This window comes from Chelonia mydas, chromosome 17 (assembly GCF_015237465.2).
Source record: "Chelonia mydas isolate rCheMyd1 chromosome 17, rCheMyd1.pri.v2, whole genome shotgun sequence".
Lineage (NCBI taxonomy): Eukaryota > Metazoa > Chordata > Testudines > Cheloniidae > Chelonia > Chelonia mydas.
The window spans coordinates 20078569-20103453 of NC_051257.2; the positions used below are offsets into that span (position 1 = coordinate 20078569).

General features: G+C 44.1%; 2 protein-coding genes across 2 annotated transcripts in view; one reads left to right on the forward strand and one right to left on the reverse strand.

Moving 5' to 3' along the window:
- Window positions 1–1721: 1721 nt before the first annotated feature.
- Window positions 1722–14958, forward strand: LOC122463182 (schlafen family member 13-like). Its single transcript, XM_043531084.1, has 5 exons — window positions 1722–1990; window positions 3899–4980; window positions 5846–5974; window positions 8401–9121; window positions 11287–14958. Exons 2-5 carry the CDS (start codon window positions 3906–3908, stop codon window positions 12089–12091), a joined length of 2730 nt encoding a protein of 909 aa, XP_043387019.1. The 5' UTR covers window positions 1722–1990; window positions 3899–3905; the 3' UTR covers window positions 12092–14958.
- Window positions 14959–15821: 863 nt separating this feature from the next.
- UNC45B (unc-45 myosin chaperone B) overlaps window positions 15822–24885 on the reverse strand; it is a 33218-nt gene continuing 24154 nt past the window's right edge. The window contains exons 16-20 of the mRNA XM_037880811.2: window positions 23803–23916; window positions 23582–23697; window positions 19382–19499; window positions 18331–18486; window positions 15822–16621 (exon numbers count right to left, since the gene is read on the reverse strand). Of these exons, the coding sequence (XP_037736739.1) occupies window positions 16355–16621; window positions 18331–18486; window positions 19382–19499; window positions 23582–23697; window positions 23803–23916 (771 nt within the window). The 3' untranslated portion in view covers window positions 15822–16354. The remainder of the gene's footprint in view (window positions 16622–18330; window positions 18487–19381; window positions 19500–23581; window positions 23698–23802; window positions 23917–24885) is intronic.

Genomic DNA, 24885 nt, shown 5'->3' on the forward strand with positions numbered 1-24885 from the left:
GACTGTCGCTAAACTCTTTATCCTTTTACTTCTGAAACAGATGGACAAACTCTCCAGTGAAGAGTTTTTCATGTTCTTGTTGCCCTTTTTTGAACCCCCTCTTAACTGAGCAATAACCTTTTTGAGATGGTGACCAGTAGTGGGGGAATGTTGCATTTAACCAACCTTAATCCCTTTTAAATGACATTTTTATTCAATTAATGGAGTAAGACAGGGCTGTGTCAAGAGCTCAGACCACTCTTAGGGGATGTCTACATTACAGAGACTATACCGGTATAACCAGTAGCCTGCTGCTTTTACCCTGAGAGAAGGGGTTTTCCTGTGGGTGTAGGAACACCACTTCTCTGAGCAGCAGTAGCTACGTCAATGACACAGCTAGGTCTGTGCTGGGGTTACGTTGGCAGAGGTGTGTCGCTCAGGGGAGTGGATTTTTCACACCCCTGACAGATGTAGCTATGTTGACCTAACTTGTAGATCAGGCCTTTAAGTGGGGCCAGTGTAACTCAGCGGAAACTCAACCAATCATCACAGTTGCTCTCCAGCTAATTTGCATGGTGCACTTCTAATGGTTCAGATGACTGGATGCATGCGTCTAGTGCATTACTTGGATTACTTGGCCCCATCTGGGAACATGTGGTAAGGATTTTATCTTGAACCACATCTAGTGTGTTATCTAGTCAGGGGACACCATCACAGGGCCTAATCACATCAGCCACACTATCAGAGGCTCGTTCACCTGCACATCTACCAATGTGATATATGCCATCATGTGCCAGCAATGCCCCTCTGCCATGTATATCGGCCAAACTGGACAGTCTCTACGTAAAAGAATAAATGGACACAAAAGAGACGTCAAGAATTATAACATTCAAAAACCAGTCGGAGAACACTTCAGTCTCTCTGGTCACTCGATTTCTGATCTAAAAGTGACTATTCTTCAACAAAAAAACTTCAAAACCAGACTCCAACGAGAGACTGCTGAATTGGAATTAATTTGCAAACTGGATACAATTAACTTAGGCTTGAATAGAGACTGGGAGTGGTTGAGTTATTATACAAAGTAAAACTATTTCCCCTTGTTTATTCCTCCCCCCCCCACTGTTCCACTGTTCCTCAGACGTTCTTGTTAACTCCTGGAAATGTGCTGGAAATGGCCCACCTTGATTATCACTTCAAAAGGTTTTCTCTCCCCCCACCCCACTCTCCTGCTGGTAATAGCTCATCTTAAGTGATCACTCTCCTTACAATGTGTATGATAAACACCCATTTTTTCATGTTCTGTGTGTATATAAATCTCCTCACTGTATTTATCCGATGAAGTGAGCTGTAGCTCACGAAAGCTTATGCTCAAATAAATTGGTTAGTCTCTAAGGTGCCACAAGTCCTCCTTTTCTTTGTACAAACTAATTAATCGTCACATCCTCCTGGCGAGGTGGGTGCTATTATCCTCATTGTATAAATGTGAGAGCGAAGGCAAAAAGAGGTTAAGGCCTTGCCTACACGCAAACTGGGACCAAAATAAGTAACTGGGTTTTAATTCACACCTTTAGGTGTTTCAGTGCATGTCTCTGGGGGTGGACACTCTTATAGCAGAATCACAGGGTCCTGTAGTATTTTTATAATTTCGTTGGTAAAAAGAAACCAGATGACGTTTTACAGCATCCTGTTTCTGGCTTCGGGGGGGTAGACCTCAGCAGTTCCTGCCCCCTCGCCTGTGTTCCTGCTGGCAGAGCTCTTCAGGGTTAGCCCCGCCTCTGCCTCGGCGCTGTGGGTCCAACTCGGCCGGTTTTGTCTCCCTCGCAGACTCCGCCCTGTCCGCGCACATCAGTAGCGCTAGGACCCAGGGCCGGAGCCGCGCGGGGCGTGAAACGAGCTGAGGCCGAGAGGAGCGTTTCTTGCAGCGCTCGGGAGGTGGGAAGTCGAGATCGGGTCCGAGAGGCGCCTTGTCCGCGTCGGCCGAGCAAACTCCGAAGAGCAGAAGCGAAGCAAGGTGAGACTCGCTTCCCCTGGGCGGGGGGGGCGGAGCGCGGCCGGCCCCCCCCGGACACGGCATGTGCCCGCTGCCGTGTATAATGATCAGCCCCGCTACTGATCCCGTGCGGGATTTCCAGCGGCATCTCCTAGGTCAGAAACCCAGGTTAGAAGGCTCCTGGGCGGCCCCCTGCTCGGGAACACTGGGGCAGGTCCTTGGAGTCAGTCTCGGATTTGTGTCTTGGTCTTTGTGGGGGGGCTGATTCTCATTTACACTAAAACCGCTTTACACCACCCTGGGGTTTTGCCATTGACTTCAGTGGGGCCAGGATTTCACGCAGGAGTGTAAAGTGAGGGGCCCTAGTGTAAATATCACTTACAGCCACTTTAAGGCCCTTTCACGCTGCCAAAGCGGCGTGAAGTGGCGTCCGTGTGGACGAGACTCGGACCCTTCTTTGGAGTGAGGGCTGATCGGTGCTGCGCTTAGAGCTGGGCTCAAGTAGCTCCGGTTGGAAATCAGCCCCTTTCCCTTTCCCTTTCCCCTGGCGTTTCTCCCTCCCCCACCAGCCAAAGCTGACAGGACCTGAAACCTCTGGCACTTTGAGAGCAAGTTGCTATCATGAGAAACTGACCTGGTTACAAGGAAACAGACGGGCAGCGGGGTACTGGGGTCCTATCTTGGCGTGGTCACAGCCCTGAGCATGAGCACTCGGCTAACATCAGTTTCCTGTTTTTTTCTAAGACATTTCTTCCTGCACAGAAAAAGCCAAGATCCTTGAAAGCAAACAGGGGAGATAGTCCTGTAACTGGAGAACATTCTGCACATGCATTGGGAAGCAGGGGGGATTTGCAGACTGGGGGGGGCCTTGCAGGGCCGGGCCCTTAAATGTTTCAAGTAGGTTTTGGAAAAGGTGGTGACGAAAAGGTCAGAGCTTTGCTGCAGGGGCTGTTTTGCTGGAGACAGTTGCTTGCACTGGTGGGTTAACAGAGTTTAGAGAGGTTTCAGAGTAACAGCTGTGTTAGTCCGTATTCGCAAAAAGAAAAGGAGGACTTGTGGCACCTTAGAGACTAACCAATTTATTTGAGCATGAGCTTTCGTGAGCTACAGCTCACTTCATCGGATGCATCCGATGAAGTGAGCTGTAGCTCACGAAAGCTCATGCTCAAATAAATTGGTTAGTCTCTAGAGTTTAGAGACAGTAGCAGAGTTTTATTGTCCTTCCAATGGAAACTGAGAGCACTTTAACTCCTCCCTAGATGAGCATGGGCTAAATTTCTCCAGTGGGGATTTATTTCCATGTAACGAACAGTTTGATTCCTTTCTGTGTGTTTCAGTTTTTTCTGAAACGCTCTGAAAGTGGAAGGGTAAATCCTTACCGCCTGGGAATGACTCCCGAGGAAAGCAGCAGTATGTCCCCAGAAACCCTGGATTTGTGCTGGAAATGGCCCACCCTGATTATCATACACATTGTGAGGAGAGTGATCACTTTAGATAAGCTATTACCAGCAGGAGAGTGGGTTTGTGGGGGGAGAGAAAACCTTTTGTAGTGGTAAACACCCATTTTTTCATGGTTTGTGTGTATAAAAAGATCTTCTGTACTTTCCACAGTATGCATCCGATGAAGTGAGCTGTAGCTCACGAAAGCTTATGCTCAAATAAATTGGTTAGTCTCTAAGGTGCCACAAGTACTCCTTTTCTTAAAGACTAACAAATTCATTTGAGCATAAGCTTTCGTGAGCTACAGCTCCGATGAAGTGAGCTGTAGCTCGCGAAAGCTTATGCTCAAATAAATTTGTTAAGTCTCTAAGGTGCCACAAGTCCTCCTTTTCTTTTTGCGAATAGAGACTAACACGGCTGCTACTCTGAAACCTGCCACTTTGTTCTGTGTAATGTTTTAAGGGAGACCTGTTGCTTTCATTGTTTCAGGAACACGATGACCATGGAGGAGAGCCCTCTCTGTGTTGATTGGTTCACAGACTATCCGGATGCGGTTTTAAAAGTGGGAAAAGTGACTTTTGGCGAGAAATCCAGGAAGATGACAGATTGCAATCTGAGAAGGAAACAAGTTGGTAACATTTCCCGAGCAGCATGTGCATTTCTGAATTCAGGAGGAGGAGTGATAAAGGCAGAGGTTGATAATAAGGACTACAATTATGAAGAACATGGGATTGGACAGGATATAGAAAAAGCCCTTACAGAACTTACTCCATCTAAAATGTCTCGAAAATACTTTGATTTTGAATATATGCGGGAAAACAACTGTATGTTAATTTTTGTGAAGTCATGGAGCAGTGATGGCTCATCTTCACCCCGTATTTGCAGCCTAAGGACAGGCTTGTGCCAAAGATCTCTGACTCGAACTGACAACATGAGTCCTACTGAAGCAGTGCAATTTCTCAAAGAGAAGGAAGTTTCTGCCAGGAGAAAACGTGGTGAGGAGACAGGACCAAGAGCTAAGAAAGCTCTGCTAAGTGACGTTCAGCAGGAACAAAACCTGTATATATCTGCTGAAAGATTTTATCAAAGAGACGGTCTCTGCTTTGGGGAAAAACTAAATTTCACGGAGTCAACGCATGTTGAATTTAAGAATTTTACAACAAAGAACATTTTGAAATACACGAAAGAGATCCTGCCAAATTACATCTCTGCCTTTGCAAACACACAAGGAGGATTTTTATTTATTGGAGTGGATGATAACGGGACAGTTGTTGGATGTAGGAATGACAAAGTAAATATCAGTGAATTAAAAGAAGCAATAGAAAATATTAAGGGGAAATTACCCATTTCACATTTCTGCAGTTCTCTGCCTGGAGTGAACTTAGAATGCAAAATGCTGGAGGTGTATGACAAAGATCAAAACTTGTATGGTTATGTCTGTGCTGTGAGAATCCAGCCGTTTTGTTGTGTTGTGTTTTCGGAGACTCCGGACTCATGGACTGTGAAGGGCAATGAGATCATGAGGATGACAGCCAACGAATGGACATCCTTGATGATGGCAACTGACCCAGGTCAACATGAAAAAAAAATCAAAATTTGTAGTTTATTTTTCCATATTAGCACTAACGTCAGTATTTCTAGCATGGCGGTGCCATTGGTGATGTGATAAGTGGTCTTAAGTCACTGGTTGGTACCCCAGACTCTTACAAGGTTATAGGGACTTCTGTCTGTAATTTTATTACCGTACCTGCTATTATAAGTTATGAGTAGCTTTCTGCTCTTTTGGTCAGATGCAAACAGCACTCGCCTATAATCTTTGGTTTCTGCGGCACCCAATAACCAGTCCGCACCAACTGTGCCAACCCAAATCCTGCAAAATCATCTACATGAGCTTTGACAATACAAGCCAAGCTTGAGGGTCATCAATTTTTAATCTAATCATAAATAGTGGAAACCTTATTTGACCTCCAACTTTTCGTTCATTAGCATGCACCAAAACCTGGGGATACTTATCCCGGGATAATCCAAGAAATAATTACAGATGAAAACAACAGGACCAAGATCCAATATCATGGTCCTGATTTATGCCTTTTGCTTAACCCTTTCCTCCCTTGACGATTGCCGCAGGAATGGAGGGACCCAATTCTTTGCAACCGAAATCCCACTGCATACTCCCAACTTGTGGCAATAAGATTCTACCCTTTCTGCCACCTGAAGGGCGACACACTGCAGCTGTGAATGGGTTCCCAGATAAGCACCTCCAGTTAAATTAATTAACCTCATCTCATTTGAAGTTTCCACAGGGTGCATATGCTGTACCAGTTCATTTACAATGGAAAAACCAAATCAATTCTGTGCATACAGAGTAAAATTCTTTATGGTGGTGAAGAGGTGCAGTAATAGTGTATTAACATGAGCTTTAATTTATGTTTCTAGAGATTTCAAATTTGTGTGAAGCTTTCAGGGCTGAGCTGAGTGTGTCATGTGCACCCCCACTTACCAAAACAGTGTTTTCCAACAAAGGCCTCGCTTGTCTGCGTGATCTGCAAGAATCTCTATTTCCAGGTATGCTTCTGTAGTTTAATTCTGGTTTACGTATTTTGACATGACTAAAGATTTCAGTTTAGAACGAATGATAAAATGTAGTAGGAAATTACTTATTCCCCTTTTGCCTCACGTTGTTTTCAAATAATTATGAGGACTACAAGCATGGGACAGCATGCACTAAAACATTGTATGAACTGGTTAAAACAGACCAGCTGGTAGGTCTTCATATTGACCTCTCTGAATCCTCCTTGTTCCCTGGACACTGCACTCCCACACTTACTACATGTATACAAATGTATGATCATAGAAGAGTAGGACTGAAGGGACCTCGAAAGGTCCAGTCCCCTGCACTCGAAGGCAAGGACAAGTGATTTTCAAGTGATCCTATGTGATATTTAATTCTTATTTCAATGTTTTTCACCTAAGAAAGCTGTGAGTACGATAGCATTACTGTATGTTAAATAAGTATCCTGACGTATGTGTTTATGTTCTTCAATATTAAAATGTGAATTTGCTGGAGTTTTATGGAGGGATTTTCAAAAGCGCATAGGATTGGCCTAACTTTGCTCTCATAGAAGTCAGTGGTAAATTCCCATTAAATTCAATGAGGTTAGAGTTAAACTAAGGCTGAGTGCTTTTGAAAATCCTACCCATAATATTTACATTTTGGTTGGGTTTGCTGGATTTCCTTAAAATATAATTTGTGTGAAATTCTGCTTCAACTGGCCAAAGTGGAGTTTTCTTACAAATATATTCAGTATTTGTTACAATTTATGCCCCTTTTAGGAAATGAATCATTCCTGAATCTTTTCTGATTTCTATGAATAGTCGTGAAACTGAACCTGTTCTCCAAATTGGTAAGACTGGGTTGTTTGTGAAAAGTTCCTGTTAACTATTCACTACTCAGTCTCTGTTATTCCTGAACTATAATATGTCCCATGTTATTGGTTTTGCTCCAAGACTGGAGGATCAAAGCATTTTAAACAAGAGAATAGGGAATAATTAATAATTAGCAAGCTTTTGTTACAGATTGATAGATCAACTATTTGTCTCAATATCTGAGAGGAATTTAGCATTGTCGAGCGCTTTTCTGAATAATCGCATGGCTGTCAGACTGTTTGCGAACACAGACGGAGACTTCGATGAATAGCAGTGAACTGAACTTGGCCTGTTTGTTTAGGAATATTTTTCTATTATTATTCCAGCTGTGTTCAATTCATTAGTAATATTAAATGGCATTTTATATTTTAAACATAATAATGTCTGATAAAATAAAGCTGTAAAAAAAGAAAGCCAAAATTCATCAAATTTTTGCTTTGTTTGGGAATCATTTTCAAACCAGTCCTGTTAGATATGAGAGGTTTCAGTGTTCGTAATTGTTTAATGAAACATATACTCTCTGCAGTTTGTGGGTTCTTCACAATATCGCTGATGTTAATATTTAATATTTGGGCTGTGACATGGGTCACCCAAATAATATGGCTTGATCTAATGAAAAGAATGAGGAGGAAATCAAACAATTCATTGGGACTTTGTAGGGGAAGGTGGACTAGCTGAGGAGGGAGTATTTCCTAGAGATAATCAGGTCTAGATATTTGCCAGTTGTAGAACACTTTAAATCTCCGTCTGTGCGGCTGTGCAAAACCGAAATGCAGGAAATGCAGTTATATAAAACACATTCTCTCTGCTTCCCCAGATATACCACACAGAACTCACCAAGTCAAAGTCCTTTACCTCACTATCACAAATAGAGTAATACTTTGTAATGCGGACAAACTCCAAAGGTTGAATACTCATACCGCTAAACTTTTTGACAAATGCCGTAAGGGAAAGTTGCAGTTTAAAAAACCTCAAAACAAAAAAACTAAAATATGGAATGCCAGTAATTCTTAATTAAGATTCCCTTTAAACATATGGAAAATAAGCAAAATACACAGTTTAGGTCACACAAATTCTCACTTCTCTTCCTCTGTGATCTACTACTTCTGCCAATATTTCATTTTCATCATAAAATTTTCTTGAATGAGTTTCTGGTTTCATTTTTTCTAAAGTGGAATAGCAAACTGTTTCGTACAGTGTGCATGTGAAACATAGTCAATATAGACACAGGTCTCCAACAGTAAATTAATAAGGAAAAAATGGTTTTGTATTCAGGTCTGGTTGATTTCATCTACTTAAAAAGTAATAACCTAGTGCCCTCAAATCTGGGAAATACACAGTTAAGGAAAGGTGAAATAATTCCTTTCAATGTCAGAAATATTTCAATATTTTCCAGCACTTTTACTTTTCATAATACTCCTTTCAATTGTGCTAACTAATGAATTGCAATATATTTTCAACCATAAATTCAGTTGGAATAGCTTTTTAAATGGCCTTGTAGAGCTTTTGAAAAAAGAGAATAATCATAAAAATATATATTTTTTTCTAATTCTCTCAATTTCTAGTAAATGGTAATGGGATAACATACAAACCAGACAACCTCAGCAAAGAGCTGTTCTCAGAGTATCCAGGGCTGGAGGATTTAATGAACGAGCAAATGGAAGAGCTGCAATATTCTCAGGGACTACTGATATTTGCAAGAAGCTGGGCTGTTGCTGTTGGATTGCCAGAGGATCAGCATGTTGTCTGTGATGCTCTCTTAATAGCCGCAGGCAAATACCCAACGCTGTACACCGTCACGGAGGATTGTTCCATGGTTGAGCCTAAATATTCAAAACGTATTGCTTGTACGTTAAAGAAGAAACTGGTAAATGATGGGGGATACACTCAGAAAGTGTGTGTGATTCCCCATCTCCTACAACTTGGAACCAACAGAGAGCTAAATAATGCCTCACACGTACAAGTCAAGCATCCCCTTTCCTATGTCCTCTTGCCCAATGACATGCCAGATTTACTTCACTCACTTGTGATAATCTTGTTGAGTTTTAGATCCTTCTTAAGTGACATGCTTGGCTGTGAATTTTTCAACCTTCTCACCGTTAAACAGTATGAGATACTAACAATGAATCTTCACAAATTCAAGAAGCTGTTTATCTATGGCCTGCCAGGAACGGGGAAGACAGTTGTGGCCCTGAATATCATAGAGAGGATAAAGAACGTGTTCCACTGCGAATCTGATGAGATTCTGTACATTTGTGAGTACCAGCCTCTGACAGCAATTGTGAAGTAAGTATTGGGTAGCTAATTCAAAACCCTGTGCTATTAAATCATATCAAATGCCAGAGGGACGATGGGGAAATATATGTTTAATGCAGGAAGAAAAGTCTTTTTAAAGACTGAGAAACATTTTTTGCCAGTCAATACAGAAATGGACCACTGTTCTCTAAGGCCTTGTCTACAAACAAGCCCTCAACTCATAATTTTCTGGCTCTACTAAGTAGGGTTAAACAAATCAGTGGTACAGTGGAGTATTATCAATCGGAAGTTTTCCAGTGCTGAGATGATGCCATAAGTAAGAGGGCAGTTTGCATGTTATAGGACAGAATGGGCAGGGATTAATGGTATTTGGGAGGCCTTTTTTGACAAACCATCTTAAAACAATTTGGATGAGGTTCACCCCTCGATGGGAAAATTGCACTTCTGTGAATCACCTAACCCCCTGCACCCAGAGGGGATTCACCTCTAGGGGACATCGGGCAGGGTTTCTATTCCTCTCCTCTCTTGAGGGTGAATGTGGGGAAGGTCAGCTGTGGTTTCTGCCAGATGCTCTATGGAGCCTTTTTCACATTCTACCTGCTTTCCTCACATTCTACCTCTCCACCATATCCCTCTCTTGGTCCTAATGTCTGTCCCATCTCTGTTTTCTCTACCAGTCTCTCTTTACCCAGAGCTATTCCATTCTTCCCCCCACGCTACCATTGCTTCTAGCCCTCTGCCCCAACCAGCAGCCCCCTCTTCCTCAATTCTTCCTGTCGCCTCTGCTCCCTACTCCCTTCCCCAGCACTGAGGTCTTGTCCCACCCCTCAAAACTGTTTTGCCTCCATCCCCAGCCTCCCTTCAAGTCCTGTCTCTGCTGTCCAAACACACCCATGTCCTGCTGCTGCTCAGGGTAAGGAGGTGGCTGGTGAATCAGCTGGGAACTGCTTTCTGCTCCTCGCTGTCGGCCAGGAGGGGAAGGGTGCCACTGATGGAGAAGGCGGCAGAGCTGCCTTCACCGGACTGGGCATGACAGTTTGTTTCATAGTTTGCTCATGTGGACTCGTTCACCCCAGGAGTCAAGATTGATTCCTGTGGCCAGCCAGGTGGCATTCCACTCTTCAGACCCCGGGGGGGTCCAGTTGAGCCGCTTCCCAGCCAACCTGTGCACAGTGACCCACGTCAAATCCTGAAATCATTTATACACTGAAAGAGACCCTCATTATAATGGCCCTAGTCACATTTACACTCAGGCTAGAACAGTGTAAAGGGGCCTTAATGTAAAAGAGAATAAGGCTCATATTGAATGAGATCTGAAGTATGTTTGTAATCTATGTAAGCAATTTTTACGTATCTATATATGATCTATATATATATCTATATAGTCATTATCTGAGTGTATGAACTGTAAAGGTAATAGAACAATTCTGCAAATCACCTTAATTGGCTGTTGCAGCCCCTTATAATGCTTGCTTGTTTTCTGTAATATCTTTTTGTGTAGGGTCTATAATGATTTTAAGCAGTGGAGTAACAAACTATAAATTAACAAATTGTGGGGGACGACACAACATAACATCCTTCAGACAATCTGCATGAGCTGCCTCCCAATAATTATAATACATTTTTGGGTACCCTTCTACTAAGTGTTTTATAAAATATTTTAGAAGTACATTAACATACTTCTATTGTTGTTATGTCAGATACGTGCACTTTTTGGGTGGGTAAAAGCTAATAGAATCATAGAAGATCAGGGTTGGAAGGGACCTCAGGAGGTCATCTAGTCCAACCCCCTGCTTAAAGCAGGACCAATCCCCAATTTTTGCCCCAGATCCCTAAATGGCCCCCTCAAGGATTGAACTCGCAACCCTGGGTTTAACAGGCCAATGCTCGAACCACTGAAATGCTTCCTCCACTGCTTTTGTGCACATTATGTAAAATATCAGAGGTGTGCTGTTTCTGATGTAACTCATCAATTACCTACATGCTTTCGGTGTTGAATGTGTGTTGCCCTTTGTAAATTTGGGTTTTTTTAAATAATCAGAAGTGAAATCTTAAAAGCAAAAAGTTTGCAAGCTTGTTCATACCCAGAAAGAGGTGATTTGATACACTTGTCACACTCCTCTAAATTGAATCAGCTGCACAGACCAACAGAAAATTCACACTAATCATGCCAAATGTCTTCTTTTATTTTGTAGAAGGAGAAACATTTGCCAGCCTGTGACCCGAGTTGCCTTCTTAAAGGGAAATTATCAATCAGTGAAGCACATAGTAATTGATGAGGCCCAGAATTTCCGGTCAGAGGATGGCGATTGGTACAGCAAAGCTCAGTGCATCACCCAAGGACACGGTCATTGCGAACCTGGTGTTCTCTGGATCTTCTTGGACTATTTACAAACAAGTCACCCATTTCCGTGCGGTCTTCCACATCCATCAGAACAATATCCTCAGGAGTGGTTAACTATAGGGGTCCGGAATGCCACCCAGATATACAATACCATGGAACAAGAGATGCAAAATATTGTAAAATATCCACAAATTGATATTCCTTTTGAGCGGTTAAGAATGCTGCTCAATGAAGCTGTATGTGGCCATCCCCTGCCAGGTGTTTGTAGGGTAGAAGAAAACTTGGAGGAGGAGGAAATAGTGACATATGTGGTTGATACCTGTCGCCAATATTTCCGAAGTGGTTACTCCGGGAAAGACATTGCTATCCTGTGCAACACAATGAAAGAGAAGGATAGGTATCAGTGCATATTACAACCCAAAATGAGAGCGACGATGAGAAATTTCAAACTGGACGCATGTTTCACAACGGCAGACAATGTGCTGGGTCATGGCATTGTTCTCGACAGCATCCGCCGCTTTTCTGGCCTGGAAAGAAACATTGTGTTTGGGATTAACCCAGTCCCTGTCCCTACACAGAATGCGATTTCCGAAAATCTTAAACTCTGTGTGGCATCCAGAGCTAATTTACAACTTCATTTGCTGTATGAAAGGTAATGCTTGAAAATGTCCTGGTGGTTCCCTCGGGATCTGTTTAATAACCCGTGATAGTCATGTCGCTTTTGTGGTTTTTCACCCACAATTCAGACCTAAATACAAATCTCACCATGGGTGAAATTTTACCTTAGAGGGCTCCCATCTCCCAGGCTAATAAACTACATGAGACCTGGTGAGGCCTGCGGGTCTTAAAAAGCCAGTCCGTAAAATAAACCAAAGGAGCTACATGGGATATAGTAAGAATGGTCCACTTGAAGCTAATCAGTCCTTCCTGCTAATGTTTCAAGATTGGCCTCTGATCTTCAGGTTTCCAAGATGCACCACTGTGATCCACAAAACTCTGGCTTGGCTAAAACCTGTAGGGGCCTAAATTCACTTTAGGGGCCTAACTTTCTGCTGTGCAAATTCCCTAGCTGTTTAAATTTCAGATGCTGGGGCATGTGTACTGCTCCCTCCCTCTAGGAGCCCAGGCACTTGTCTCACCTAAGCCCAGAGCGATCCACCAACCAGGGGAAGACTCAGTTTTGTGCAGGAGGTGTTATGCAGACAAAACTACACAAGATCGTTTTAGAGGACAAAGCAAAGATGCCACGTTTATTATGATAACAATTTGATCTATAACCACTAGCTAATACATAATACTTACAAACACACACACACACACCAGATGTTCTGCAGCAGCTGGATAGTTACCAGTCCTGAACGTAGCTTGAGTTCGTGGCTTGATTCCGCAGCTTGGGATCGTGGCGGCTAACTGGCCAGGAAAGCCGGACACGAGGAAGGGCCGGGTCTCTGTTGGGCGCGCACCGATGCCCCTCACGGTTGGTAGCAGAACGTTACCCAAAGTCTTCCATCTCACCCATCTTTTTTATAGGTTTTTTTAGTCTGAATCCAGAGTCTATAGGTCTTACCGAACCCAGGGCAGCGTGACACAGCGTGATTGATCACCCGTCAATTGCAGATGTGACTTTCAGCCTCGGACCTGGCTTTGATGTTCCTTCTATTGTATCTTTGTTCTTTTCTTTTTAGGGTGGGCTCTTCTTACTTGGTTAGGGCTGTTGTCTGCAGCTTCAGCCGCTGGTATTTGAACTTTATTTCATCAGGACAGGCTGGCGCTGGAGGTTGATTCCATCATCCATACATACCTCATTCACACATCTAAACTAAACTAACAAGATTACAGCAGGGTTTTGCAAAAATGAAGGTTGCAGCAAGCTTTTACAAAATGGAGTGAGCATTTTAAAATGGAGTTCGGGACAAGTTAAAATGGGGTTTGAGTTACAATATGGACAAGTGTAAGGAATGGCAAACAGTGAACAGAAGTGACAATATAGACAAGTATAAGAATGACAAACACTGAGCAGAAGTTACAATGTTGAAGCAGTGTAAGTTTCAGGATTTCAGCAGCAATTGGATTGAAAGTGAAATTTACAAGGGCAGCTGCCTGTAGAGCTGTGGTTCTTAACAAGCAGCTTAATTGTCAATTAGTCAGTTATTGGGATACCCGGTTTTATGAATGAATGAAGTTTAATTCATAAAACTTTACTTATGAAGTTATATTAATAAAGTGAACAATTACAAACAATTTCATTTATTAGTTCTACGGAGGTGGTTCGGTAGGTGTACTCAGAGGCTGCTTACCGCATTGGGTCCCATTCAAAACTGGCCGGGGAAGGAGATGGTGGTGATGCCCACCTCAGAACTTTCAGCCCAGGGGTTCGAGCACTCCCCTGGGGCGTGGGAGGCCTAGGTTCAGTTCCCTCCTCTCTGCCAGAGGGGTCTCACACCTCTGAGGAGGGTGCTGTAACCCCTGAGCTAAGGGGCACATTCTGATGTGTGGTGCCCTCAGTCTCTCCTGAGGAAGCTGTGGATAAATAATAGTGATTAGAGCAGGCAGCTAGACCCAGGGTCTCCCGTGCCTCAGGTGAGTGCTCTAACCACTGGGCCAGAAGTTATAAAGTGGGCACCACTTCCTGCGGCTTTTTTTGTGGTGTGAGACAAGCACCAAACCGGTTCCTGCGGAGAGCCACCTTACGTGTCTGAGCCGCTTGTCTCCAGGACAGCGGTTGCCATTTGTGAATTGCCAGCAGAGATGAGGGCTTCGCTGCAGCCTGGACTTCGGGGCCTCACTCTGAGAAAAGGGCGGGCTTAGCAGACACCTGTCTTGTTGGCATCTCCCATTAGCCCACCTAGCGTGCTGCCTTTTGTGGATCGCAGTCGAAGGCGCCTGTCTCTTCCCATTCATTGTACAGGGAGCCTAGGCGCTTATCTTTGTGGATCGCAGTGTTGTTCTTACGACTTTCTAGTGCCTAAGTTAGATGTTGCCACGGTGGGCGTCACGGTGCTTAAGTCCCCGTGTCGATCCCAGCTATAGTGACTAAATCATTGGCGTTACAGTCTCACCGACTTTGGAAATCAGGCCCAGAATGTCTGAAGTTAGATACCAGGGTAGATGGGCCTAAACCAAAATAATTGGAATCACCAATTTTAATCACTACTTAAATCAGCAAGTAGGAACCCTTGACTTAAATCACTGATTTTAATCTTCTCTTATGTTTATATTTAAGTAATTTTTCCTAGAGAAAGGTTATTTCTTATTGGTTGGTATAACCATTAAACCATGTTCCTTTGTGACCAAAAATAGCCTTTACGCTTTGATCCTTTTTTTTGCTAATGCTGTAGCTTTAAATGCTAATTTAAACAATTCTAGATCTTTACAAAGAGTAAAAATTAAGAATCTGAATACATTCATGGCATGTTAGAGAATGGAGATGATTTTTTATTGTGATTTGTATCAATCTGCATTTGGATGGAAATTGGAATTCTATTAAAAATGTACAAAACCGGCTCTTTAAAGTTGTTTATTAAATAAAACTACCTTAAGTGTGTTGGGGGAGGGATAGCTCAGTGGTTGGAGCATTGGCCTGCTAAACCTAGGGTTGTGAGTTCAATCCTTGAGGGGGCCATTTAGGGATCTGGGGCAAAAATTGGGGCTTGGTCCTGCTTTGAGCAGGGGGTTGGACTAGCTGACCTCCTGAGGTCCCTTCCAACCCTGATCTTCTAGGATAGATTTTAAGTGCTGCGGTGGGCTAGGAAGACCAAGACCCTAGGTAAATGGACACCTGGTTTGTGCAGAGGGAGGGCAGGAAGTCCCACAAGCTGAAGGGCAGGAGAGGGAAGTAGCCCAGGGAAAGGAACCGCTAGTTCAAGCGATTTACCGCTATCCCTAGGGCCCCTGGGCTGGGACCCGGCATAGAGGGCGGGCCCGTGTCCCTCCCTCTCCACTCCCCTCCTCTAGGAGACTAGTGGGGCAGTTAATACCCCAGTTCAGGGGCGAGAAACGGTGCCCTGAACCCCCACCCAAGATCAGAAAGCGCGAGACCCATCATAGTAGTGCTGGCAATTTGCCACAACAGAGAAAAGTGAGAGAATATTCCTGCAAACCGTAATTGCACGCAGTCGTATTCGTGCTATTGGCACGTCACGGTCGTGTCAGAGCAACCTAACTGCCTTTGCAGGGCTGTGTGATGTCCCTGCAAATCCATCTGAACAGAACTGGCAATTCTTGAAACGTTTTTCTGCAAGGTGAGAGTTGGTTTTTGTGCCATGTTTCTGAGATTCACTGCTATGTAGATAGAGTGGTCTGCTGACAGGCACTTCATAGAAAGGGTCTCACGAATTACTCACTACTCACAAACGGAGATAATGCAACATTGAAGGAACTCACACAGAACAAAGTACAGAATTTATTAATGGAGAATCCACCCAGTATTCTCACACTAAACATGTGCATTCCAGTAATACAAACATCAAATATTTTCAAAACACCAAACTCCTTTATGAATGTGATGTGAGACAATTCAGCCTTTCACCTCTGTTCTTCTAACCTCAGTTGGAACTGCTGAAATATAAAACATGATTTTTTCCATCAAGAAAGTCTACTTGGAACCTCGATCTTGCCCTAAACTTTTGAGACTTCCTGAACCAGCAGCAGTTGGATGCATTGCATGGATTGATTCTTTTATGGTGGAACTCGGATGCGTTCATGGCTAGCAATGGAATCCTGGCACTAAAGGTTGCAGTGTCTAGGAATTACTTTATCTTTATGCCTGGGGAAAAATAAATTTGAGTATACCCTGTGCTCAGCAAAGCCTTGGCAATTAAACTGAATTTCCTTCTGTGGATCCTGTAGATTTGTAGACCTTCCATGTGCCTTCCCCTTCTGTTTGGTTTCTCTCGACAGGCTGCCATTGCCTCGGGGTCTCATGCCTGGGAGAAAGGTTTGATCAGCCCATAGTCCATGCACTTCACGAGACACTCGCGAGCCACATTGATGACATGCTGTTTCTTGGAGTCATCTGCCTGTTTACCAACGAGTGTCAGGATCTCCAGCATCTCACTCTCCACCAGTTTCTTGGCCAACCCTTGGTCTGCATTGATCAGGCTGTAAGCAACCACCAGCCCACGGTGCTGGACCTCCAGCTTTTCATGCAAGCAGAGCCTCTGCAGGATTTCCAGCCACTGGGTTGTCTGCAAGGAAGAAAAAGCTGTGAGTTTAAAAAAAAGTTTTCTACAGCAGAGGAAATCATTGAAGTGCAAGGTAGTTTGCCCCTAGGTAAGGCTCTTTTCAAGGGGGTGAAAGGAGCAATTTAGGAAAAGGAGAGTCTGCAAACAGGTTGATTCTAGTGCATGAAAACTGGTCTCAATTCCTAGACAAGTTGTCATCTGGGAGTGAGAACAGCCACCAGCTCGCATAGCAAGCACTACGTTCCTTTCCACAGTTAATTTCTGAATACTTAGCCCTTGCATGGTAAGGGCAGGTGCTGTGCTGGCTGAGTGAAGGGCTTCCACAAACTGCTCTGGGGCTACCTGCATCCAGATCTGCAGCAGCACCTGCCCTCCCAGTCTTTGGCCGGGCTGTATCCACCTTTGTAACGGAACCTGAATCCAAGGTTTGGACCCTGGTTTTTATTGTGTGGACACCATACAGAGGTCAGAGTTTTGCATGGTTCCATCACAATGTAAAGCTAGCTGAAACGGGGGGTTGGGGGGGGGTGATTTTTTTTTTTTTAAAAATAGGCTTTACTGTGGTATTCCTTACTGTTGCAGCTGAGCACGTCATCTATACCAATGAATTTAGTCTCACTTCCATACTTCAGAGGGGTTGAGTTATCCTGGTTTTACAAAAGTCAGACAGGGTTTAAAACCCAGGGTTTGGGGCATAGCCTTGAAAAAGAGAAAAAAGCCCCCAGGAAATGAAGAAGCCCTTGACAGGTGTGTGTGTGTGCGCGTCAAGGATGCCCCAGCCAGGAAAGGAGGAGGGGCAGCCCCAGAATACATACAAATTGTGTGCAGCGAAGCAAGTAACAAATAAAAATAAAATAAGCTAACTACAAAACCAACAACTTGGTTGAGGAGGAACTGTAGGTGCAGTGGGTCCACCCTGTCTTATATACATTATAGGTCGGCTTGGAAGAATTCAGTCATCAGTAAGCACTGGTAGACATTGATTTCACCGCACACACACAGATGGGAAAAATATTCCCATCGCTAGCAATCAAACTATACAGCTAGGCAAAGAGAAATGTTGCTTGAGAACTTAAGGATTTGCCAACATCACAGGTCAAAATACACAAATCAAAGTGCCTTACATCAATTTGTGTTTTCACTGCATTAGAGCTTTAACTTTTTGAATCTCAACATCTACTGGTATTAATTGTCTGACCTCCTGACAGTTTCCTACAGCAGCGAACATTGAAAACAATAAAGATGGGGAAAAAATGAACACACATCAAAATTAGGCACTGACATGATAAATAAACCCGGAACCCTGCCACGCTGGACTGTAATGATCTTGGGGGTTACACCAACCTTAGGTTTTGGACATGAGAGTGCACAGGGACAGACCCTGCTACCACAAGTCCCCAACCAGAGAGGTGAAAAAGGCTGTTTTAGTCCTTGGAAAAATTAACAGGAGATGAACCTGGGGCAGGGAGTTTCAAATCAGCTGTAGAAGGTCACTCCCTGTTGGAAGTCACTAAATTAGACAGTTAGCTTAAACATGCAAGGTTTTATACGCCAAAATATTTGCTTTCCCTAGGATTTCACATAAATACTTAAATTTGTCGCTGTAGAAGTTCTTTAAAATCCTCTGATCGGAATTTTACAACATTCCCAGGCTGCCTTTGAGCATTTGTTGAGACTGTTTAGTGTTTTGGGCATCAGATTTTTCCTCTTACCACTTGGGTCATTTTATGGCAGAGCTTCTTGTGTGCTGCTGTCAGCATGGCCAGGGCTCCTGCCGCTGCATTCTGGACCTTCACGTCGTCCTCACCACACAGTAACACGACCAGCTTGAGACGGTCATTTCCATCGGCCACGAAGCGTTCTTGAACCTCAACAGAATGAAAGGCAAAAATGGGGAGCGAGTTGCCAGGCTTATAGGATTCATAATGGAGCAGCAGTTTCACAAACCGTCGGATATCAATGCGTAATAAAAAACGCGTATTAAAGCGTCTAGGCCAGGGGCGGCCAACCTGGGGCTCCGGAGCCCCATGCGGCCCTTCAGACGTTAACATGCGGCTCCTTGTACAGGCACCGACTTTCCAATGGGCCGGGGGGTGCTCACGGCTCTGCCCCTGGTTCTGCCACAGGTCCTGCCCCCACTCCACCCCTTCCCGCCCCCTCCCCTGAGCCTGCCGTGCCCTCGCTCCTCCCTCTCCCCACCCCAGAGCCGCCTGCATGCCACGAAACAGCTGATCAGGAGGTGGGGGAGAGAGGGGGAAGCGCTGATTGGCGGGGCTGCCGGTGGGTGAGAGGCGCTGGGAGCAGGGCGGGAGCTGGTGGGGGGCTGCTGACGTGTTACTGTGACTCTTTGGTAACGTACGTTGGTAAATTCTGGCTCCTTCTCAGGCTCAGGTTGGCCACCCCTGATCTAGAAATTACATCAGACTGGTGGTCCACTGAAGTCCAGTATCCTGTCTCAAACAGTGGCCAGCTCCAGATGTTTCAGAGGAAAGTGGAAGGAGCCCCACAGTGGGGAAATGTGGAATAATCTGTTCCCCAGTGAGTGTCAGCTTAATCCCTAATAGAGGCTGGCTTAAGCCCCGACGCGGGACGGTTTATTATCCTTTCCAAAACATTTTTTGGCATTAACTATTATAGCTCTAGATAGTCTTGTTACCCATCTAAAGATCCAATCCCTCTTTGAATCTTTCCAAGTTCCTGGCCTCCCCCATTCTGTGGCAATGAGTTCCACCGGCTAATTACATGCAGAGCGAAAACGGCTACCTCTTTGTTGACAACCAGGTTGCACATGCACTCTGTGGCTGCCTGCCGGAGCTGGTCGTGGTTCTCAAACATGTAGTTCTCGATGTCTGGTAGGGCTTTTTCTTGGATTATCTTCAGCCTGAATTAAAGGGCAGCAGAAAGATATGGTCACAGCATGTGCTACAATGTGCTTGCTATGAAATATTAGCCCGCAGACAGGAGGCGGCAGGGAAAGCCTTTAAAAACAAGCTCTCTCCATCTAAGCCATGACATTTTTTCTCACTAATTTAAAAACCAGTCATTCCTTCAGCCATCCCTTCATAAGAACGGCCACACTGGGTCAGACCAAAGGTCCATCTAGCCCCGTATCCCGTCTTCTAACAGTGGCCAGTGCCAGGTGCCCCAGAGGGAATGAACAGAACAGGTCATCATCAAGTGATCCATCCCCTGTGGTCCATTCCCAGCTTCTGGCAAACAGAGGCTAGGGTCACCATCCCTGTCCATCCTGGCTAATAGCCATTGGTGGACCTATCCTCCATGAATTTATCTAGTTCTTAACTTATCTGCCCCTTCCTTCTTATAACAGGAATAATTTTCAGGTCATTTCAATGCCAACCATGCAGGAAGGTTTATCTTGATTACATGGTGTTCTAATAGTGTAACATCTCATGATCTTTAGCTGTTGGGTAAACATTCAGAACTCCATTTTCTTTATATTACTTAACACCTTGTTAACACCCTGTGTTGAGAGATGGAATGTGTCTTTGATGAAAAATGCTCCATGATAGCCAGGGGTGGAGTTCAAAGTTCCTTTTGCAGAGCTGGAGAAGTAACTACGGTAGCTGTTTAGAGACTGTCCTGAAGTTCTGCATGAGTTCAGACTGAAAGACTAAAATTCAAACAGTAGACCTCAGCAATTGCTCATCTTCCCAGTAAAATGGGCAAGCTAATGTAAAGACAAGCCAATATTAGGGAAAATGATTGATTGATCAGGCACTGAGATAGGACAGCCTCTTCAGGATGAGAGAGAAGTGTAGGGTATTCCTTATAATTAAGGCTTTGTTTTTCAGGGTTTATTTTTTAGTAATTTAAGTTTAATGTAGATGTCCAAATATCAGTGGTTTTCTGGGCTCTCTTGGATAATGAGAAGATATTTTTCAAGTGCTTCCCAAAATTTTTGAGTAACTAGGACTTACATATCATAAAAATTAAAGTATAAAAATGACTTACATGTTAGTTTAAGCTTTGTATCATTGTTATTGAACCCCTGGTATAACACTGATTGCGTGTGTTCACTAGTGCACTTTAACATAGTACCGTTTCAAATGTTAAAGCACACTAGGGAACCTTTAGTGCGCACCAGCAGGGTCTACAGGGATCAATTAATGCACAACACCTTAGTGCGGTTTAGAAATCAGACCTCAGTGGTCCTCATTACTGCTCTGTGTAGGTGAGCCCTTAGATACAAACCAGGGAGCAGGAACAGAACCTATATAAATAAACTGCACTGGGAAAGAGGTGAAGTCAACATAAATAGTCATCTTTTCCAGTGTTTATTAGATACACATCACTTTCATTCTTTTTGTAGTGGGGATATTTTATTGGGGTTTATTGGCCAAAACCTAAAATCAGAAGCCCTATTTATAATTGAATTTCTTTGCCCCTGAACTTTGCCAGTGGACATGAAAGTGCATTCAGAAGGGAGCAGGTACTCGCCACATCAGTTTGCAAGGACAGAAACCTGATCTACAGACAGCTTAGTTTCTTTTAAGGACTTTTGTTTTTCAACCTGTTCTATTCCAAGCAGCTATGCATCATGCAAACACACCCTTAAGTGACGCAGTATGGATACACTTGTGTTCCATTGTCCCAGACTTTCCTTCAGATTTGCAAGCATGTCTCCATGTTCTTGCTCCTCCCCTAATCTTAAAGGAACAGTACTTTAGACTTCTCCTTCGTTCCTCCTCGAAATAAATTCAACCACAAAAACAAAAGTTTGGGGTAGCAGGAGGACGATGAGACCTGTTATGATCATTGGGCCTAAACGTTTACCTTAATTTTGAGCTCAACTGTGAGAAAGTTCATAAAAGTGCCACAATCACCTGTAATAATAAACGTTGGGAGGAAAAAGTGTGAAAGGGAGACACAAACGAGCTTAGTGCAAACCTAAAGGCCCCCTGCTATAACTCAAGGAGTGTGTTAAGATCATGCCTGGTCAGCGAGAAACGTGGGAGCTCAGAAATCAATAAACCAAAATTGGTGTGTCGAAAATTGGGCCTAACTGGTGAACAAAATAACGAGGGGGCGGCTATTCTGCCAGCTACTCCCTCTTAACAAAAAAAAAGACTTTTGGGAGAAAATTATCCAAGATGGATGGACGGAGCTACCACAAAGCTGGTTAGCTGGCTGAGGGGAAGGGGAGAGCACCACCATCATTGTTGCCAACCCCACTGTCTCCTGGGACCCCAGATCTTCTTCATCCTGATCCTGAAAGATGTCCTGGTCAGAGAGAAGGAGCCAGATGACACCACCACCTCCACGGGGCGCAATCACCCCCTGGGTTGTGACACATTGTTATTCCCCGTCCTCCCCCCAAAGATTTTTTCCTTCCCCACCTAATTTCTTCTTTCCTATCCCTCTCCTTTTGCCTTCTGCTTAATAAGGTCAAGACTGGCCAAGACTGCATATTTTGTTGCACTGCTGTAAGCCTGTGACCAGAAAAAGGCAGCTAAAAGCAATGCCCTAAATAGCCCAATGCTGGTACAGGCCCTGGAGTGGCTGATCAGACACTGTGCCGGGCCTGTGTTTCTCCAGCAGGGAAGTTGCAAGTGAGAGCCGACACCAGAGACAGAAGCTGCATTTTCTATCTGTTCTGCTCTTTTCTCTTCCCTCTGGGGCATGTGTCTGTCTTGTTTAGTCTTAAAGGAAGTTGGACCAGACTTTAACAGCAGCAGGATTTCCAGCCCTTCTCAACTAACTTCTTCTCTTCCCCACCGGCACAGGACCGTTATTACCACCCTAGAGAGAGACACAAGGTGGGTGAGGCAGTATCTTATTATCTCATCCATCTCGTCTCACCAATACCCTGGGACCAGCATGGCTACAACACTGCAAACATCTTCAAGGCTGTCAAACAAGTTTGTTTTTTTTCCTTCTCCTTAAAATCTCTCTTCAGTTAAAGGGAAAGGGAACAAGGGATGGTGTTAAAATGAATCCCTTATTTAATACTTTCCATTTCAAATGCTTTAACTGCTTTTCTTTCTTTTGTATATCTTTAATAACAGGTTAAAAGAATATTTACTGATGTGTGTGTCATGGTACTAAGCAAGCTGACGTCTCGGTGTATCAAACTGTTTAACATTGGACAGCGACAGGGTCAAGCTAACATCTTTGATTCTTTGGGCTCACGTATTCCACCTGTATTAATACAACAGACCACCACTGAGTGTCAGAGGGCTAGAAATTTTGGCCACTGGTGACCAAGAGCTGCAAAGATCTACAGATGTTTAAAAACGTTCCCTGGAGATTGGATGGCTCATGGGATTGTTAAACTGAGAAATACTATTTGAAGTGGTGGATAATCCAGGTATATTGATAAAACATGCCATGAGAATTAGGGTGAGACATTAAACAGAATTCCACTCCGCTTGTCTCATGTTACTACTTAATGGTAGCATTGTTCCCCAGGAGGAATCCAGCTCCTGGGATGGAACTGACTAGAGTTGGGTGAAAAAACATCACAGAGAGTTTCACATGAAGAGTGGCTCTGAGTAGTTTAACTCTTTAAAAAATTATCTTCATATTTTTCAGTTTTCATAGAAAAACAAATTTTTAGCTTTTCAACAAAAACTCAAATTTCCTTGACATTTTTTTTGGATGAAGGTTAAAAATTTTAATGCGGGGGGGAAAAAATCTTCAAACACTTTAATAACCAACCACCAAGTCATTGGTCTGTGTGGGCCATTTCCGGAGCGATTCTGACACACCGTGAAAGGAGAGTTGGCTTTATCAGTGGTTTGAGCATTGGCCTGCTAAACCCAGGGTTGTGAGTTCAGTCCCTGAGGGGGCCATTTAGGGACCTGGGGCAAAAATTGGGGATTGGTCCTGCTTTGAGCAGGGGGTTGGACTAGATGACTTCCTGAGGTCCCTTCCAACCCTGATAGTCTATGATCTGATGAAGTGGCAGTATGGGGAAAAGGTGACAAAACCATTGTAACTTACCTGAGTTTGTCACTTCTTCCTGACAAGTTAGTGAGACCTAATAGAGCCTCATAATTCTGCAGCCCGTCTCTCTCTGTATTCAACAAGCTGACCAGCGGCCGGACCACCTCATACACCTAAAAGTAGGGAATACTGGAGTGTCACTTTTTGGTTTCTGGATCTCTGTGCATTTCCATTGGTTTATCACAAAAATGCCTCAAGGGAAAATTGCATTTACTTACCCTCTCTCCTGGGAATGCTATGTCTGGATTGGAAATGGCAGCAATTTTGGCTAGAGCATGAGAAGCCTTCACTTTGCCGACATCTGTGCCTTCTAGCGCCAGAGGTATCAGGGCCTATTATAGACAGCAAAGAATGTAGGCTTATGAAAAGATTTACAGTATTGTCTTTATTTTACTTGCACTTATTACAGAAAAGTCTCTGGAAGAGTCAAGTTTTGTCCAAATTTAGTGGACAAATAAAATTCGGAGTTGTAGAGCACATTGGATCTCATGCTTCTGTGTTGTCAAATACCCACACACGAGCCCACAGACTATTTCAGTTGCTATCAACTATCATCATTGCTGGACTGGTGGCATGCATGGGGCATGACTGAAGGGTCAGTGTTACAGCAGCCCAAATGACACCTTCTCTTGCGCAGTAGAACAGGATTCCTGGTTGATGCAAGAGCCAGCAGACATTAGAGGAAATCATTACTGATGTGCCTGGTCGAGGCACTACTTTTTGGAGTTTATAGCACAGCTATAAATGTTAACGTGCTCAACCTGTGACTGGATCCCAGCAAGCATCACTTTAGGAAACGTCATCTCTTAAGAGGATGCAAGAAAACGAAAGCGCCATCTCATTCAGCAAATCTGCTCGTAGTGCACTCAACAAGGCAGCTAGGTAGGGCAGATATTTGAATCCTGGATCCCTGCTGTTTGTTTGGGGAGGGTATGGATGTATATCTTTCAAATACTGGGGAGAAGGCTGGTCTTGTAAAAAACAACAGTTACTAACCTTTCCATAACTTTGTTTGTCAAGTTGTGTTGCACACGCGCATTCCACTGTAGGTGTTTGTGCACTCCAGTGGTACCTGTTGGGGCAGCCTGAGTGCCCTCTGCTGCCCCGCCCACAGGCATAAAGGGCTGAGCTGCCCCGAACCCCCTCAGTTCCTTCCTACCAGAAAGACCCAGAAGGGGAGGAGGGCGGGTTGTGAAATGGACACGTGCCACACATCTTGAACAACAGTTACAGTTTTTCGAGTGACTGCACGTGTCCATTCCACTGTAGGTGACTCACAGGCAGTCCCATCTGGAGGTGGG

Excerpts from the sequence above, each read along its gene's own strand:
- LOC122463182 (XM_043531084.1), top strand. The coding sequence starts at position 3,906 with ATGACCATGGAGGAGAGCCCTCTCTGTGTTGATTGGTTCACAGACTAT. Across the intron at positions 4,981-5,845 it reads GATGATGGCAACTGACCCAG|AGATTTCAAATTTGTGTGAA; the intron begins GTCAACATGAAA and ends TTATGTTTCTAG. Across the intron at positions 9,122-11,286 it reads CCTCTGACAGCAATTGTGAA|AAGGAGAAACATTTGCCAGC; the intron begins GTAAGTATTGGG and ends TTTATTTTGTAG.